The 17939-nt window shown below is 41.7% G+C and overlaps 1 protein-coding gene across 2 annotated transcripts in view; it reads right to left on the bottom strand.

Moving 5' to 3' along the window:
* Window positions 1-17939, bottom strand: part of LOC133623067 (tetraspanin-15) — a 35276-nt gene that overhangs the window by 15788 nt on the left and 1549 nt on the right. For both annotated transcript variants that reach the window (XM_061986002.1, XM_061986003.1), the window contains exons 2-6: window positions 14691-14876; window positions 12483-12557; window positions 10349-10444; window positions 6151-6267; window positions 430-486 (exon numbers count right to left, since the gene is read on the bottom strand). In XM_061986002.1, coding sequence (XP_061841986.1) covers window positions 430-486; window positions 6151-6267; window positions 10349-10444; window positions 12483-12557; window positions 14691-14876 — 531 coding nt within the window. The remainder of the gene's footprint in view (window positions 1-429; window positions 487-6150; window positions 6268-10348; window positions 10445-12482; window positions 12558-14690; window positions 14877-17939) is intronic.

Here is a 17939-nt window from a genome sequence, read left to right as displayed (position 1 = left end):
CATGCATACCATTTCCTATAACAAGAAATGAGATAAGGTTATTAGTATAAATCAGATTGATATGCATTGGCCAGTATCGGACGTGAAAAAGTGGCATCATGCCGAATAGATACAATTTAAATTTGACATACTTAAATCAAATTTTGCATATAAAAGCAGGTTAATCAACAGGGAAAATAAAAGAGGACCGTTTTGAACAAAGAAAATGTTCGCTCCCCGCTCATCCCTAAATATCACCAGGTGTCTCGAAACAAAGACTGTGTGTGTTTCCACTCTCCTTGAGCATAATTTTTTGTACGATTGTGACACAATGTATTTCATTATCTGTTGCACACAAACATCCACTTACAGAAGCCACACATCACCTAATGTTGCACTACAACACACGGAGGAACACAAATAGCTTCAATTACCAGTTATTCCACGTACCTGTTTATCGAGAGCCATAGCCTTGGACCCACACAGGGTGTTAATGACCTCTCCCACCTGAGGAAAGAACCCACAATGAGAGAATGAGACCAGACACAAAACCATGTGGACATCTTGAACAAGTGATATGAGAAGTGTGTATGTGACCACCGCCAGCCAGGGTGTAAACCAGTGTGGTAGAAAACAGCAGCGACTGTGAGGCAGGAACCAATAATGGCAACAATCGGATCTAATAAACTCTTCTATCACTCTGTGTGTGTGTGTGTGTGTGTGTGTGTGTGTGTGTGTGTGTGTGTGTGTGTGTGTGTGTGTGTGTGTGTGTGTGCTAGCAGTGATGCACCACACACAGAGACGGTGCTTAGAGTGGAGAAACAAAGTTATCACTGGGAGCACGGACCTGACTCCCAGGAACACCACTTCATTTAAAGATAGAAATGAAGACTATATACCAAAACACGTCTGTCTGGAGGATAGCGACTTGGGCTTAATGAGAATGTCTTTCTGCGATGATAAAAAAGATGTCATTTGTTACTGTTGACACCAATGGGAAAGGAGTAATAAAATAAAGACATTATGTCCACTCCTTACCAATAAAAGTCCAATCATTAGGATGTGGAGATGTGCACATCTTAAGACAACACAAAAAGTCAAAATAAAAACATGTTATCTCAGAATAAGAGACTGTAATTCATTACACAATGTATTTTATTTCCTTAGTACCTAATAGAGATGCGCGGTTTGCGGACACAACCACGGAGTCCGCGGATTATCCGCGGGTCGGGCGGTTGAAATAAAAATTTTTTTGATTTTATCCGCGGGTCGGGTCGGGCGGTTGAAATTAAAAAAAAATTAGATTTTAAATAGATTCAGGCGGGTGGCAGTTAAACCAATTCGGAAATATATATACATAGTTAAATGTTGTTACCCACATACGAAAAACGAGCAGGCACCTGCAGCATATGCCACAACAGAAGAAGTAAAAAAAAAAGAGATGGACACTTTTCACTTCGGGTGGATGCGGATGGTTGACGACTTTTGTGATGCGGTTGCGGATTAAATAATTGCCTATCCGTGCATCTCTAGTACCTAAACATCTTTGGAGCATTACATTTATAATAATGATAATGAATACTATTTAATTCCATTCCATTTTAAATGTCATTTTATCATGTCAGTGAATGGAGAAGCTTTATTAATTTAGGGCCCTTGTGGAGGTTTCCCGCTTGGGACGGGGGGGTTCTCCTGATGCCGACAGATCTTCTTGAGCCCGTGGTACACGGTTAAGCAAGTTTTTATTTTCATCCACGCATGGAGGGATTGCTTTCCAGCAATATGGGTTAGGGCTTTTCAGTCCCGCGTGTCTCTGTTCGTGTGTGTTTTTTCTGTCTCCAACTCCAACAACGTGTCTCTGCTCGGCTGCTGCTAATAAAGGCGACAGGTGATTAGATAACAAGCCCCAGCTGGGCAATCTACTCACATGCCGCTGCTTCGAGGCCAGTCCCTACATACCCCGCTCCGCGGCAGGCCCGCAGGCCACACCCCCCCTCCACAGCCCTATTCTCCCCCTTGCCGTTAGGGGTTTTCTTTTTTGTTTACGTTTTTTTTTAAACACTTGAAGTTATGCATGTTCTGCCGTGAATGAAGGCGTGCTCATTAATGAGGCAAATTTTGCCATGACACCTTTTATGTGGGCAGTGTAAAAATTATGGTTTTCCTAACACTTGTGAATGTCATTAAAATCCATGCAAAAAAATAACACTTTCAATTTGATAAGTTTGCATCAATCCAGGCTGTGCTCATCTGTACATGTGTTGTCATGGTGATGCACGTGCCACTCTTCAGCGTAGATGTAAGTCCGTAAATGAAAATGTGTTTCACTTGTTATTATAGCCACCCTGATGTTATGTCAAGAGTTGTGTTTAGTAAAACTGTTTGTCAAGTCATTAATGCATCAGGATGGGCTGAAACAGATGTTTGTGTGCGTGTGCTTATGAGGGTGAGTGTGACAACTAACAGTTTGACATTAACGGTCAACAAAATCAATCTAATCAATTGATAGATGCTATATTATACATTTATTTTCTATTAAATAGTCACATAGTTCAAAGCTTGCAACCAAATCATTGTATGCATTGAACGTTGAATGTTTTCACTTGCGTTGTTGCTGCACGTGGCCATAGCCATTTTTCTATTCCTGCTGATGCTGGTCATTGGCCACGTCCACATGTCAATGTTTGTCTCTGAGCAGAAAAACATGAATGATGACGTCACCGACAAATTAATTTGTCTGTGACAAAATATTATTGTGGATTTGTCAAAAGTAAAACATTACTAACAACAACAACAAATAGGAGTGGAAAGTTGTAGTTATCGGTTAGATCCGGAGCTTGACAGCTGCTAGCTCTATCTTATAAGCATGGAGCATTTCCTCCTCTACTTACATTACCACATACTGTATAAGTATGACTCCAAAAGAGGTACTATACTATCTTAGAGTGGTGGAGCCAGTCTCCTGATTTAACAACATAGAAAATATGTGTATAGAGCAAAAACTTTGAGTTGCAAAGTGATTTTGAAGATTTGGAGAGCATCTGTAAAGAGGAGTACGGTAGATCAAAATCCCCCCTAAGATTGTGGACCAACCACAAGACACATCTGACCTATATGCTTGCCAACAAGTAGTTCTCTACCTTGTACTGAGTTATGTTTCGCCTGGGGATCAAAAACGATTTGCTTTAATCAAACACAAATAAATGTATCTCCACTTGGATTTCTTGTCACTATCGCTCCCTCTGGACTGTACATGTATTTGTATGGGAATAAACTTACAAAATCAGCAGGGGACCAAATACTTGCATTTCCCCCACTGTAGACAGTCAGAAGCCAATGCCAGAAATGACAGGTTGCTAAGAATGTGCACACATTAAATTATACCATTTACTAAGTAGATTAATCAGAGTCTAGTGCGAGGATTATAATACAACAACTAGACAGAGCAACTACATTGTGTATACACGTCCACAATACGTTACTGCATACATCTGCTGCCTTTGCAACATGTGGAAATGATTCTAAATAACATATTGCAATACATATATCCTTGTTGCAAGAAGCTGCAATATGGGTTTTAGACCATATTGTCCATTCCCAATTTCCAAAAAAGGAAAATTCTGTTGTTTAAACAAGTAGAACATACATAAAAAAAACATTGACACTCAGAAGTTTATAAGCGGTGTTATTAATTTGTGACTGCAGACTACTTTTCTTTAGTGGATAAGGGCGAAAACTGGCTCTTTCAATAGTAAAGATAAATAGACCCCTGCACTAACCCATCAGTGACAGACACAGCAGAATGTTCAACACATTTTGTCAAAACAAAGCATTAATGAAGTAATGAACTGTGAAGATGTGAAGTGATTAGCAAATCAAACCATGCCTGCATTCTATTTAGGCCTGCAGGCTTTTTATGCACGAGTGTCCCAAAACGCAATAGACCTATCATAAAACTAAGTAGTGTCTTTACGGCAAAACAAATGCCCAATGTGAAACTCGCCAACACCCTATTTAGGAATACAAATGCAAATGGTTAAACTCACATTAAGAAACAAAAGGCATCCTTGATCAGACCCTTCCAGATTAAGGCAAAAGGGCAATTTTGTAATTATTTCAAAACTATACCTATTTTCCTAAAACAAATTGTCTTAAGGAACATGATAAACACCCGGATATGCTAATATTGTTGTTTTTTTCAGAGAGTGTATTGTATTCCCCTTGCAGCTTATGTGTTGGTGTGTGTATTTCAATGGTTCAAGCCTCCACATGACATTTGTGTATTGCACACTGGACCTTCACTGGACCTCCAAAGATTGACTTCAAGTCTTTGTAAGTGCTTACGACTTGGTGTGAAGCACATATGGTAGTTTGATTACCCACACAGTGTCCTGACAAATGATTACAAAGACCACTGCACAAGCACCACTCTGCACAGTGAAGCTCAAACATAAACTGCAAATACAATATTTGCATGTCTGTTACATCTCAGACAAGATCTGTAGTTCATTAAGTGGTAAGTGGCCAACGTCAAAAAATGAAAAAAACATTTACTGCTTCAAATGACCATCTAGAGCAGGGGTCGGCAACCTTTACCACTCAAAGAGCCATTTTGACCAGTTTCACAAATTAAAGAAAACAATGGGAGCCACAAAAATCTTTTGAAATTTAAAACGAAATAACACTGCATACAAAGTTTTTTGTTTGCTTTGTGCTATGTATAAACCAAGGGTCTCAGACACGCAGCCCACACCTTAATATGTAGATTGAACGTTAGTGCGGCTCGCGAGTTTTATATGAATGGTGCTTGACAGTGCCATACTTGACGACCCTCCAGATTTTTCTGACAGACTACGAATAACTGGGCGACTATTCTCTCGAACATGCCGAAATGGTACAGCATTTTGTGCCAACTACAATCAGCGTGCCTGCCTAGCCACATGTTGTATGGGACTTCTGCTTGCTCACGTAAGTGACTGCAAAGCATACTTGGTCAACAACCACACAGGTTACACTGACGGTGGCGGTATAAAAAACTTTAACACTCTTACTAATAATGCGCCACACTGTGAACCCACACCAAACAAGAAAGACAAACACATTTCGGGAGAACATCTGCACCTTAACACAACACAAACACAACAGAACAAATACCCAGAATCCCATGCAGCCCTAACTCTTCCGGGCTACATTATACACTCCCGCTACCAAACCCCGCCCACCTCAACCGATGCACAGAGGGGGGGGGGGGGGGGGGGGGGAGCAGGGGTGTATAATGTAGCACGGAAGAGTCAGGGCTGCATGGGATTCTGGGTATTTGTTCTGTTGTGTTTATGTTGTGTTATGGTGCAGATGTTCTCCCGAGATATGTTTGTCATTCTTGTTTGGTTTTGGTTCAAAGTGTGGCGCATTATTAGTAAGAGTGTTGAAGTTGTTTTATATGGCCACCGTCAGTGTAACCTGTGTGGCTGTTGACCAAGTATGCCTTGCTGTCACTTACGTGTGCAAGCAGAAGATGCATATGACAATAGGGTGGGTTGGCACGCTGTTAGTACAGATTATAGAGGGTGTTAAATGCTGTATCATCATGATACGCCCTTATTATTATTGTAAGGGTGAAATTCGGAGAGTATTAATCCTGGGAGTATTCTACGATGGGCACTGAAATCCGGAAGCCTCCCGGGAAAAACGGGGGGTCGGCAAGTATGCAGCTGAGCCGCATCAGAGTGATCAAAGAGCCGCATGCGGCTCCGGAGCCGCGGGTTGCCGACCCCTGATCTAGAGCAAAGCAAAAGGACAACATGACCAGCAGTCTCATAGGAAGAGAGAGCCTAACAATGCACATTTTGGCATATTTAACACATTGCAGTATATAGCAATGTCATTGACTGACCCCGCAATCAGTTTTGCACACTTATTAAGGACACGCATCAATCGTTATCTCACTTGTCACACCATATCAAACTAAGGACCGGTGGTTGGGGGACCACTGCCCCTAGTACATACGTCAGCTTAGGTGTCAGGTTATGAGAGAGTTTAAATGTGACGTTTGACGCCTTAAGATTTTGAAATCCAAATCGTATTACCTGTAGCCTTATTGTATTTGCCTTGGATGTTCCACTCTGATATGTAACTGGTGTGAGTGGTGTCATTGCCGAGATTTTAGCTCACCTTACCGGGGATGCAGCAGGTATATGGAACCCCACATGCAAGTGGACCAGTGCCGTTGCAGAAATGGTATTGATTGACAGCCCAGTCCTTATATTCATCCCCTCCACAGCATGAAAACTGAAGAAAAAACAACAACAAAATAATTTAGACAGGAGAAAAAAATGTCTTTGCATCGGATTCCAGAAAATCGAACTTGAAATCATGTTCACTTATAATCGATATTTGACAAAAAATTATATTTCCATAGTGCAGATTTGAGATAACTCAGTTTCTTTCTAAACTTGCACTGTCAGGCCAGATATAATCAGCACCCACACCGTTGCAATTTGCATTGCTCTAATAGAAAATGCACCATAACCAGGAAGAACCTAGGATCTATTAATTGAGCAGCTACATGGTAAGTCATGACTGATCAAATGTTCTGAGTGTTTTGCATTCGCTGGAGACCGTGACCAAGAGACTTAATTTAAACACATCAGATTGGCGACACTAAGTTGGCCTTAGTGTGTGAATGTGTCCGTCTTTCTTTGTTTGTCTTGCGATGAGGTGGAAACTTGTCTGGGTGTACCCTGCTGCTGACCTGTCTCCGCTCTGGAAGGTCTCGTGCTGGCCCCACGATGGACTGGACTCTCACTATTATGTTAGATCCACTATGGACTGTACTCTCACACCATTATGCTAGATCAGTGGTTCTTAACCTTGTTGGAGGTACCGAATCCCACCAGTTTCAAATGCACATTCACCAAACCCTTCTTTAGTCAAAAATTAATTTTTTTTTTTTTTTTTCAAATTCAAGAAAAAGTTATGTTTTTTTACTGGTGCACAAAATGAACATCACTTTGTTCAAAGAACAAAACCAACACAGTGCATGAACTCACAACAAATTACACACCTTACACACATTACCATGAATTGATTAACGTGGACCCCGACTTTAACAAGTTGAAAAACGTATTCGGGTGTTACCATTTAGTGGTCAATTGTACGGAATATGTACTGTACTGATTCATATAATGTATTCTCTTCCTTTGCAATCTGCTAGTAAAGGTTTCAATCCATCAATCAAAAAACCTGCAAATCAGATGGAAAATAAGAGGGAACATTGTTTGGGGGTATCCATAATACGCTGATAGGGAGAAGTTTTTTTTTACACGATAAGTCGGATGTGTCTTTACGTCCGTGGCGGAGGCTCCGCCGAACCCCTAAGGCCGACCCACCGAACCCCTAGGGTTCGATCGAACCCAGGTTAAGGACCACTGTGCTAGATCCACTCGACATCCATTTCACCGGTCGCCCAGGGGGTGGGGGGGTCCCCACATCTACGGTCCCCTCCAAGGTTTCTCATTGTCCCTTTGGGTTGAGTTTTTCCTTGCCCTGATGTGGGATCTGAGCCGAGGATGTCGTTGTGGCTTGTGCAGCCCTTTGAGAAACTCGTGATTTAGGGCTATATAAATAAACATTGATTGATACCATGCTTTCCTCCACCCGCATGCAGCTGGGTTAGGCTCTAGGCCCCCCCGCGACCCCGAGATGGACAAGCTGTAGAAAATGGATGAATGGGTTATTGTCACTAAAACCAAACACATACCATATAAAATAATTGACTTAGCTTCAAGCCCCAAACAATTTGTTAGGTATACCTGCACAAGCCAGCGAGCCCTTTAGATGTACCAAAAAGCCTTCACAAAGACAATTGTGTTTATTGACATAAATGCACTAATTTAAATAAGACTTCTCTTCTTATGTAGCCAAATCAGGAAACCAAAATACATGGTACCTCAACATACAAGTACCCTAACTTACGATTACTTTCGGCTTTTTGTTATGCTTTGAGTTGTGAGCATACATTTGAGTCACGAGCCTCTGTAGTGCTAAATGGTGTAATGATTGCCATAGTGAACCTCAAAGACCCGCCCAAAAACATCTGGTTTTAATGACCAGCATTAGCTAAAAGCAAGTGATGGAAGTAACTATGTTTTAGCCTTCCCACCGAAGTCGGCGACATCTTCCGTTGGTGCTGCCGAGGGTTAGTCCTTTACCCTCAACTCAGCTTTCTGTGCATAGCTGAAGCTGCCCTGGGTGTCAAAGTCGGTCTGTTGTTCCACAAACGGTGTCTGTGGTTCCGCTGCTGCCCAGTCTTGTGTGATAATTACCCTCCTACCACATCGCCTAATAAGCGTCCAGTCTTATTGTGGGAGATGGAGTAACGAGAAATATCCGCTTTTTCAACGCCATTAGTTGCTGCTATGCCAGCCTTATTACCCAGCCGTCCCTCTTCGGTAACTTGGCTCATTATACATGTTGGATCTAATGAGACGGGAAGACGCCAATCAGAAAAAGCTAAAAAGGATTTCAAAGTCTTCTTCAGTGTGCTGGAAGAGATGAATGCTTTACATTATTATTACATTATTTCATAAATCTACTGTAATTGATTGTCGTACTGTTCCTGGTCTAAAAGTTACATTTTATTTTTAAAAGGCATGTTACATGCTAAAATTATGGTTTGGGTGGCCATGCACGGATTAAATTGATTTCAATGGGTGGTTCTGTTTTGAGATACCAACACGGTGCGGAGTCAAACCCACGTTTCCTCGACAGCTGGAGCTGCCGGCACCTCCGCTGGCAGCGCAGCACGCCCACGCAGCAACGAGCCTGCAGACAATCTCTAATCCGCACACCTGGACCTGATGAGAGGGAGAGGCATAAAGACCAGCGGACCCGAGGAACCTTTGCCAGAACGTCGCTCATCTTCCCAGTAAGCATCACGTCTGGCATTCCTTCCCCTGTGCTTTGCTCGCCTTCTCTTTGCTCTCTCCATGTCTCCCTTGTTCATGTCCTTTGTGTCTTCCGCAGTGACTTCCTGGTCTTCCGTGATCGTGTTTTGCCTCTCGACATCCATCCGGATTCCTGACTGCCTTCCTCGATCCTTGACGCCCTGCTCGGACACGGACTACGCTGCCTCGCTCCTACCCTCGACCCATTGCCTGTTCACGGACTGCCTCTTCGCCTTGCCCCCCCTTGATTCGACGAAGGATACATCCAACACTCACAGACAACAACCCCTGGTAATATTTACACTATTAACTATACACATACCTGGGCAAATTAAGGCCCGGGGGCCACATGCGGCCCGTTAAGCTTTTCAATCTGGCCCGCCGGACATTCTTAAATCATATTTTTACATCTTTAAGATGAAAACTGTAGCTGCCATTAAGATGAGCAGTGATGGTTTTTACAACAAAGTTCTAAAGCTTAGTGATGTATCAGATTGTTGGTGAATTTTTTTTTTTACCCTTCGCGTTCATATTTCGCTGTTTGTTGCGTTTCGCTTGATTGTAAAATAGGTGGATGGAGAGGGCGTGTGACGATCATATGTCGTCAATATTCAGTGTTTTATCATTCGTAGTTAATATCTTAAATCCCACCTTATTGTCATGTACATTGTGGGTGTCTCATTTAGTAAAACATTTTTTAACTCCATTCCGTTTTTAAGGCGGTCTGTCATAACGTTTTTAGCATTCAATCAGACATTGTGAGGTTTTGTATTAGTGTTCCTAAAAATAGATATACCGGCCCCCACACACATTTTCTTCCTCTAAAATTTGGCCCCCCGGAGTCAAAATAATTGCCCAGGCCTGGTCTACACCCATTCACTTAGAGTAGCATACACATGCCATGTAATCATCAAAGGTTTAAATAAACCTTGTGAACCGCAGTTCTGCCTTGGTTGTCGCCTCCTTCCCTTATCTGTACACAACAGATACGAGTGTTTTGAGTTAAGAGCTCGGTCATAGGGCCGATTGAGCTGGTAAATTGAGGTACCACTGCATCTGAAAAAAAACCTTCATCTACTCCTACAAATGGGTTAACTTTGTACCCCGGTGTTTCGAGCACGGCTGGCCGGTAGAAGGCCACGGGGAAGACCCATGACACGTTGGCCTGGAAATGCCTCGAAATCCCCCGGCAGGAGCCGGATTAAGTGGCTGGGAGAGGAAAGTCTGGGATTCCCTGCTTAGGCTGCTGCCCCCGCGACCTAACCTCAGATAAGCGGAAGAAGATGGATGGATGGATGGATGGATGGGTTAATTTTGTTTACTAATTAAAATCTATGAGACGTGAATTACAACAAATGTTTATCAATTTTACAATTCTACAGTTCTGCTAAAAATACTGAATACTTTGTTAAAAACAACAATACCTTTTCTTGCACATAATCCAGGATGTTTTTGAAGTCCAGATCATCGTAATAGTGTTTGATTCCCTCTCGTATGCTGCTTTGAAACAAGGCCGATGTCTGGAACGGGTGGAGAAGGTTGGGGGACAATGACATTACTTGCACAAAAATGCCGTGAGCACAGTGAGCAAAAGGTGCATAGCTGAAGCTCACAGTAGATTCCCAATATTCACAGGGTTACGTTCTGAGGCCACCCACATTATGGATGTGCCGAAATATTGATTCTCCGATGCATCGCAAAGTGACAATCAATAGCAATAAGCAGATGTTCAAAACTGATTATTTTCCATCATAGTTAATTGCGAAACTGCAGCACCTTAAAAAAAACACACGGACAGCTTTAAAGGATTTTATTTTATTCTAGTGTCTACTGTTTTATTTTTGTTTTTGTTTTTTGTCCTGTCCAGCCACTCAGGCAAATCATATAGTTGATGTAGAAGCCCTTCTCTGCTGTACACATTTACTTTACAAAAGACAAATGTGGGATACTTCTCTTGTTGCCTTATCTGTATTGGACGTTATTAAATTCATTTATTTAATATTTGGCGCAGGGATAGAAAGAAGAAAAAAAAGAAGACAGAGGGGGAAATTGCGGGTACAAGAGAGGGATACGACAGAGAAACAACAACAACAACAACAAAAACAACAACAACAGAACATCAGCAGCTAATAGGATCTGTATCAATATGTCACAAAAATGATAGCAAAAAGGCAGTTAGTGAAGTAGATAGTAAAAACAATGAACATTATTGCACTACAAATGAAGCAATAAAAATATCAATAGAAATAGCACTATTGATAATGCATAATAATAATTACCTCAAACATCAACAATACAATTGTTTCAAATGCAACAATATATGTAATAAAAACTTGAATTACAAAAGAAAGCAGATAAATGGAGGCAAAAAAAGAGAAGCAAACTATATTAACTTTGTAGATTGTTATAGCATACTTGCCAACCTTGAGACCTCCGATTTCGGGAGCTAGGGGGAGGGGAGTGGGGGTGGGCGTGGTGGGACGGGGGCGTGGTTGGGGGCGTGGCTAAAAGGGGAGGAGTATATTTACAGCTAGAATTCACCAAGTCAAGTATTTCATATATATATATATATATATATATATATATATATATAAGAAATACTTGACGTTCAGTGAATATATATATATATATATATATATATATATATATATATATATATATATATATATAAATAAAATAAATACTTGAATTTCAGTGTTCATTTATTTACACATATACACACACATAACACTCATCTACTCATTGTTGAGTTAAGGGTTGAATTGTCCATCCTTGTTCTATTCTCTGTCACTATTTTTCGAACCATGCTGAACACCCTCTCTGATGATGCATTGCTGTGTGGCACGCACAAAAGTGCTTTCATCAAATGCACTAGATGGCAGTATTGTCCTGTTTATGAGTGTCACAACATTGCTGTTTACGGAAGACGAACTGCTTTACGGTATACAAAAAAGTGACTGCTGTTGTTGTGTGTTTTTGCCACGCTGGGAGGACGTTAATGAAACTGCCTAACAATAAACCCACATAAGAAACCAAGAACTCGCCCTCCATCATTCTATAGTTATAACGTGATTGGGCAGGTACGCTTTTTTATATTGTGGAGGACCTGAGTCCGCCTGAATTTCGGGAGATTTTCGGGAGAAAATTTGTCCTGGGAGGTTTTCGGGAGAGGCGCTGAATTTCGGGAGTCTCCCGGAAAATCCGGGAGGGTTGGCAAGTATGGTTATAGTAAAAGTAGGTTAAGCTTTATCAGTGTGCCGAGTTTTACCCGGTTTTCCTGGGTTTACAACATTAATATGTATTTGATGAAATGTTATTATATGTTAAAAAAAAAGAAGTGCTTTATCTCTCCAAAAATAGGCTGTATTTATTAGCGTTTTTTTTTTTGGTAAAAAACACTAATAAATACAGCCTATTTTTGGAGAGATAAAGCACTTCTTTTTTTTAACAAAAACTATGAATTTGCGGGTAAGTGAACGCTCAATAGCAAAAATCTGGGGATCCACTGTGTATGTAAATGTGCACTCTGTTATTTGCTTAATAACACAACCTGCTTACCTTCTTCTCAAAAAGAAGCGCTATGATGAGGGCGATAGCCTGGAGAAGTAGCAACACACAGAGGACGCAAAGAAACTGTATTGGGACAGAAAAAAAGAACAAAACAATTGTTTATGGTACATCACTTGGCATTTTTTACACTACAGTCCAAAACTTTAGATACACCTGTGCAGTCTAATGTGGTAATCTACAAGAACTATAAATAATAATGATCAGCTTTGATTAGAAGAGGAACTGCACTTTTATTGGAATTTTGCTTATTGTTCACAATCATGATGAAATACATGACGACGATGTATTTTTTCAATGCATTTTTAAATATCAAATACATGTGCTGAAAAGTCCGCTTACAATGGAGCTTATGGGAGTCACGATATTCTGCCTAAATAAATTATAAAAACAAAAGCCCTTAAAAACATCCAAAGACCTCCATTTAGGTTTTACATACCTGCTGTAAGTATATATGTAATGTAGTAACAGGCACATTTAATATTTACGTATTTTGATCATTTTAACTTAGCATACGTGGCACATTAAATTTAAAAACTCATCACAAACCTAGTGGTTAGAGTGTCCGCCCTGAGATCGGTAGGTTGTGAGTTCAAACCCGGGCCGAGTCATACCAAAGACTACAAAAATGGGACCCATTACCTCCCTGCTTGGCACTCAGCATCAAGGGTTGGAATTGGGGGTTAAATCACCAAAAATGATTCCCGGGCGCGGCCACCACTGCTGCCCACTGCTCCCCTCACCTCCCAGGGGGTGATCAAGGGTGATGGGTCGAATGCAGAGAATAATTTCGCCACACCTAGTGTGTGTGTGACAATCATTGGTACTTTAACTTGTGAGGAGGCGTGGCCGGCGGACCTACAGCGAGGCGGGGCACGCCGGGGCCGGCTCTGAGATGGCTGCGAGGAGGCGTGGCCGGCGGACCTGCAGCGAGGCGGGGCACGCCCGGGCCGGCTCCGAGATGAGCGTCAGGTGCGTAGATGGCCAAACTGGGTGCAGTTATGCAATCACGTATCACTGTCTAAAAGGGCAGCAGCAGAGAAGGAGGGGGCAGAAGGAGCTGGAGAGACGCGGGTGCATCAGGAGCGAAAGTGACAGAGAGCAAGACGCAGACGACGACGCCGGAGAGCTGAAAAGCAACCAGAAGAGCGAACAGTGGGAGGAAGAGCTGAAAAGCTACCAGACGTGCACGAAGGTTTATTGAAAATTAAAACGAAGTCACAAAACTACTGCAATCATGTCTGTCCTTGGTGGTCCATGGAACCCGGGGGGAAGAGGTCCTCCACAACTTTAACTTTTAACTTTAGCTACCCCCCCCTCCCCTCAAGACATCAATGATTACTACTCACTGCAGAGTTCATGAGAGCCAAAAAACACACTACAACATCAAATACCGTGCTAGGTCTGCGGTCATTAGGATGCCGACCGAGAGATTCTTGTTATATTCATGAAAAATGACTCATAATCCTCACAAAGAAAAGAGAGGTGGAACCAGGCGTCGTTTCGTGCTGTTCTCGCCATTTCCTCTTGGTCTCAAATAGCTGTCAAAGCATACCAACTTGTCGAAATACGTCATGATTTATGATCTGCAATAAACTTTCACAAGCAAAGGAAGCGAGAAAGTTGGCACACAAGCTAAAGATCACGGCGGCGCTATAAAAAGTTTGTGTGCGTTCGCGCTTCTAATAACAATATCACTAATACTTGGTTAATATTCAAGTTACAAAATGTAAATGGAGTATTGTTGGCGCTTTTTGGATGTTTTTTTATTGGGTTTTATGGGTGGGATAAAGGACCTCCCATTTAGGGGTTAGAATGCATTAAAAAAATACATCCGTCCCGTCATGTTTTTCATAATGATTGTGAACGATAGGCAAAATCAAAAAACAAGTGCAGTTGCCCTTTAAGCTTCCAGAGAAGTAATAAATGAACAATATGTTGTGATTGTAGCTGCACTGCATAACATGAAGAACTGTCATGAAAATACATGTAGATTGTGCAGGTGTATCAAAATTAAGTGTTAGGTACACTATTGGGTAGTGGGAATGACATGACATTATAGTGATTACACACACTACATTTTGGCATTTTATTTTTACTTCATGGTAGTGTTGCAAGTCGACTATGACATTCATGTCCATATTAAATGCTATAAAACTGACTGCAAGTGCTTAAAGCCACTCCCGCTAGCATCCTTACCATGTGCAACAGTGTCTTGTTGTCCCTGAGGGAGCCAACCATGCCCACAAGTGAGACTGTGAACATTACCAGGCCCAGCAGGATTAGCACCACAGCAGGAGCCAGGAAGAGACCCTCCAGAGTTCGATTTTTCTGCCTTTCCACCTCGGCATACACCCCGACGCAGAGCACGCAGAGACCCATCAGCTGGACAAAACACAAGAGGTTTTTTTTTTCTATTATACTAATTGTCTCATCGATTTCGGTCAGAAGTGTTGAGAAGAATTAAAAAAATAAATAAAAAAAAAGACACCAATGTTTCTTAACATTTCATGAGAGCCAATCATATTGGCCATTATATTAGGGACAGCAGTAACACCATTTGTGAACACAACCTACTGCTGTGTTGTGTTCTCAACATTGATCAAACTGTGTCATCACGTCCACGTTCATTAAATGAAACATTCATGCATGCAGGTCATGAAATGACCTGCATGCATGAATGTGGAGAAAAAATATAGTTTTTGTTTGCTTGAGCGTGGTTACGGCCGACAGTAGCCGGTTTTGCAATAAAGCGATTGTTGATCAACCACACCCTCATCATCATCATTATTGTTATAGTAAACACTCGTTTTGGGTTTGGCTCGTGCACATACAAATATATTGTACAAACAAACACACATACATACACACAATTAGGGCTGGGCGATATGGCCTTTTTTTAATATCTCGATATTTTTAGGCCATGTCACGATACACGATATATATCTCCATATTTTGCCTTAGCCTTGAATGAACACTTGATGCATATAATCACACCAGTATTGTGATTCTATGTGTCTACATTAAAACATTCTTCTTCATACTGCATTAATATATGCTCATTTTAAACTTTCATGCAGAGAGTGAAATCACAACTAAGTCAATTGACCAAAACTGTATTTATTAAACAGTTATTAAGCAGTGGCACAAACATTCATGTAATTTCAAAACAGAAAGTGCAAGATTGTCAGAGACATTTTAAAACCAGCTATGAGTGCACTTTTGTGCATGATGTCACTAAGATGACATCAAAACAACACTAAATTAAAGTGCACTTTTTGTACAGAACGCCACTACAATAGTTTAAAACAAATAAAGTACACTTTTGTGCATGATGTCACACAAGATATTTCAGTAACTGTCAAATAAAAATGAGCTGCATAATAGGAAATCAAATAGTGTATGTCCTTCACTATGTGGTAGGTTACTGCGGACGTTATCTCTTTCTGTTGTTGACTATTTTTTTCATACGGTGTTGATGTGGAAATGGTTGCCTCGGCATTTTGTGGGTGTGACACCGAACGGAGATGTTGACATGCGGAGTTTCAAGCACTCTTCATTCTCTAGCGGGTGACTTTTCAAATGATGCTACATATTAGCAGTAATGCTACTTTTTGTAGGAACGCTTTTGCCCCACACTTGACAAATTACGGTTGTCTGTTCGTCATATTCCCACTTGAAGCCAAACCACCGCCAGACGATGGACCCCCTGCTGTTTTTCTTGGGAATTAATTCTTCCTTCATTTGTTACCAGATTCCCACCTTCTTTCTCTCGTATTACCACTCGCACCACAGCTAACGTTACCCATGACGCTACCTCTCTGCTCCGCGAGGGCGTTTACGTATGTGACGTATGTAAGAAGGTGCGCTTGTTTTATGTCTCTGTGAGGAGAGACAACAAATAGTGATAAAAGCCTGTAGTTTAATGCCCACAGCTAAAAGCAACTGTGTGAGAACGTATACTCGAATATCACTATATAGTCATTTTCTATATCGCACAGAGACAAACCCGCGATATATCGCCCAACCCTACACACAATTATTCATACATATATACATACACACACAGACAAAGGTACTCAAGCACATACATAGGTACCTACGCTCCAACATACCTATACAAATACAGTACATACATACACACTCAAGGTAGATACATCCACACGCACATTGACTGTACAAAAATACATATACAAAGGTCATTTAAAAACGCCAAATGTGACTTATTATTTCTGTTTCTGGTTTACTATTTATGTACAGTATATTATTAGGCTATCATGCATGTTTATATGAAAAATAAAAGTGTTAGTTCGTAGTAATTGTAAATGTGTCTGTTTCACTTCCGGTTCACTGACATAGGAAAAAAAACCTTTTTGCGAGATCTCGCAAAAAGTATTGCGAGATCTCGCAAAAACATTTTTTTCCCTCCATGTCCCCTTAGGGCAGGGGTCGGCAACCCGCGGCTCCGGAGCCGCATGCGGCTCTTTGATCACTCTGATGCGGCTCAGCTGCATACTTGCCGACCCCCCCACCCCGATTTTCCCGGGAGACTACCGAACTTCAGTGCCTCTCGCAGAAAAATATTCCCCGATTTTCACCCTTACAATAATAATAAGGGCGTGCCATGATGGTACAGCAATTAGCGCCGTCTACAATCTGCATTAACAGCGTGCCAGCCCAGCCACATGTTGTATGCATCTTCTACTTGTACGCGTGAGTGACAGCAAGGCATACTTGGTCAACAGCCACACAGGTTACACTGACGGTGGCCATATAAAACAACTTTAACACTCTTACTAATAATGCGCCACACTTTGAACCAAAACCAAACAAGAATGACAAACACATTTCGGGAGAACATCTGCACCTTAACACAACATAAACACAACAGAACAAATACCCAGAATCCCATGCAGCCCTGACTCTTCCGGGCTACATTATACACCCCTGCTACCACCAAACCCCGCCCCCACCCCAACCCTGCTCCCTCACACATCAACCCCCCACTCCCCCCTCCTCTGTGCATCGGTTGAGGTGGGCGGGGTTTGGTAGCGGGGGTGTATAATGTAGCCCGGAAGAGTTAGGGCTGCATGGGATTCTGGGTATTTGTTCTGTTGTGTTTATGTTGTGTTAAGGTGCAGATGTTCTCCCGAAATGTGTTTGTCATTCTTGTTTGGTGTGGGTTCACAGTGTGGCGCATTATTAGTAAGAGTGTTAAAGTTTTTTATACCACCACCGTCAGTGTAACCTGTGTGGTTGTTGACCAAGTATGCCTTGCTGTCACTTACGTGAGCAAGCAGAAGTCCCATACAACGTGTGGCCGGGCCAGCACGCTGGTTGTAGTGGGCCCTAAATGCTGTACCATCACGGCACGTTCGAGAGAATAGATGTCCTGAAATTCGTAGTCTACCGGAAAAATCGGGAAGGTTGACAGGTATGACGCTGTCA

This window comes from Nerophis lumbriciformis, linkage group LG12, assembly GCF_033978685.3.
Source record: "Nerophis lumbriciformis linkage group LG12, RoL_Nlum_v2.1, whole genome shotgun sequence".
Lineage (NCBI taxonomy): Eukaryota > Metazoa > Chordata > Actinopteri > Syngnathiformes > Syngnathidae > Nerophis > Nerophis lumbriciformis.
Note: the sequence above shows the minus strand (reverse complement) of the source record. Positions and strands in the feature narration are given on the sequence as shown.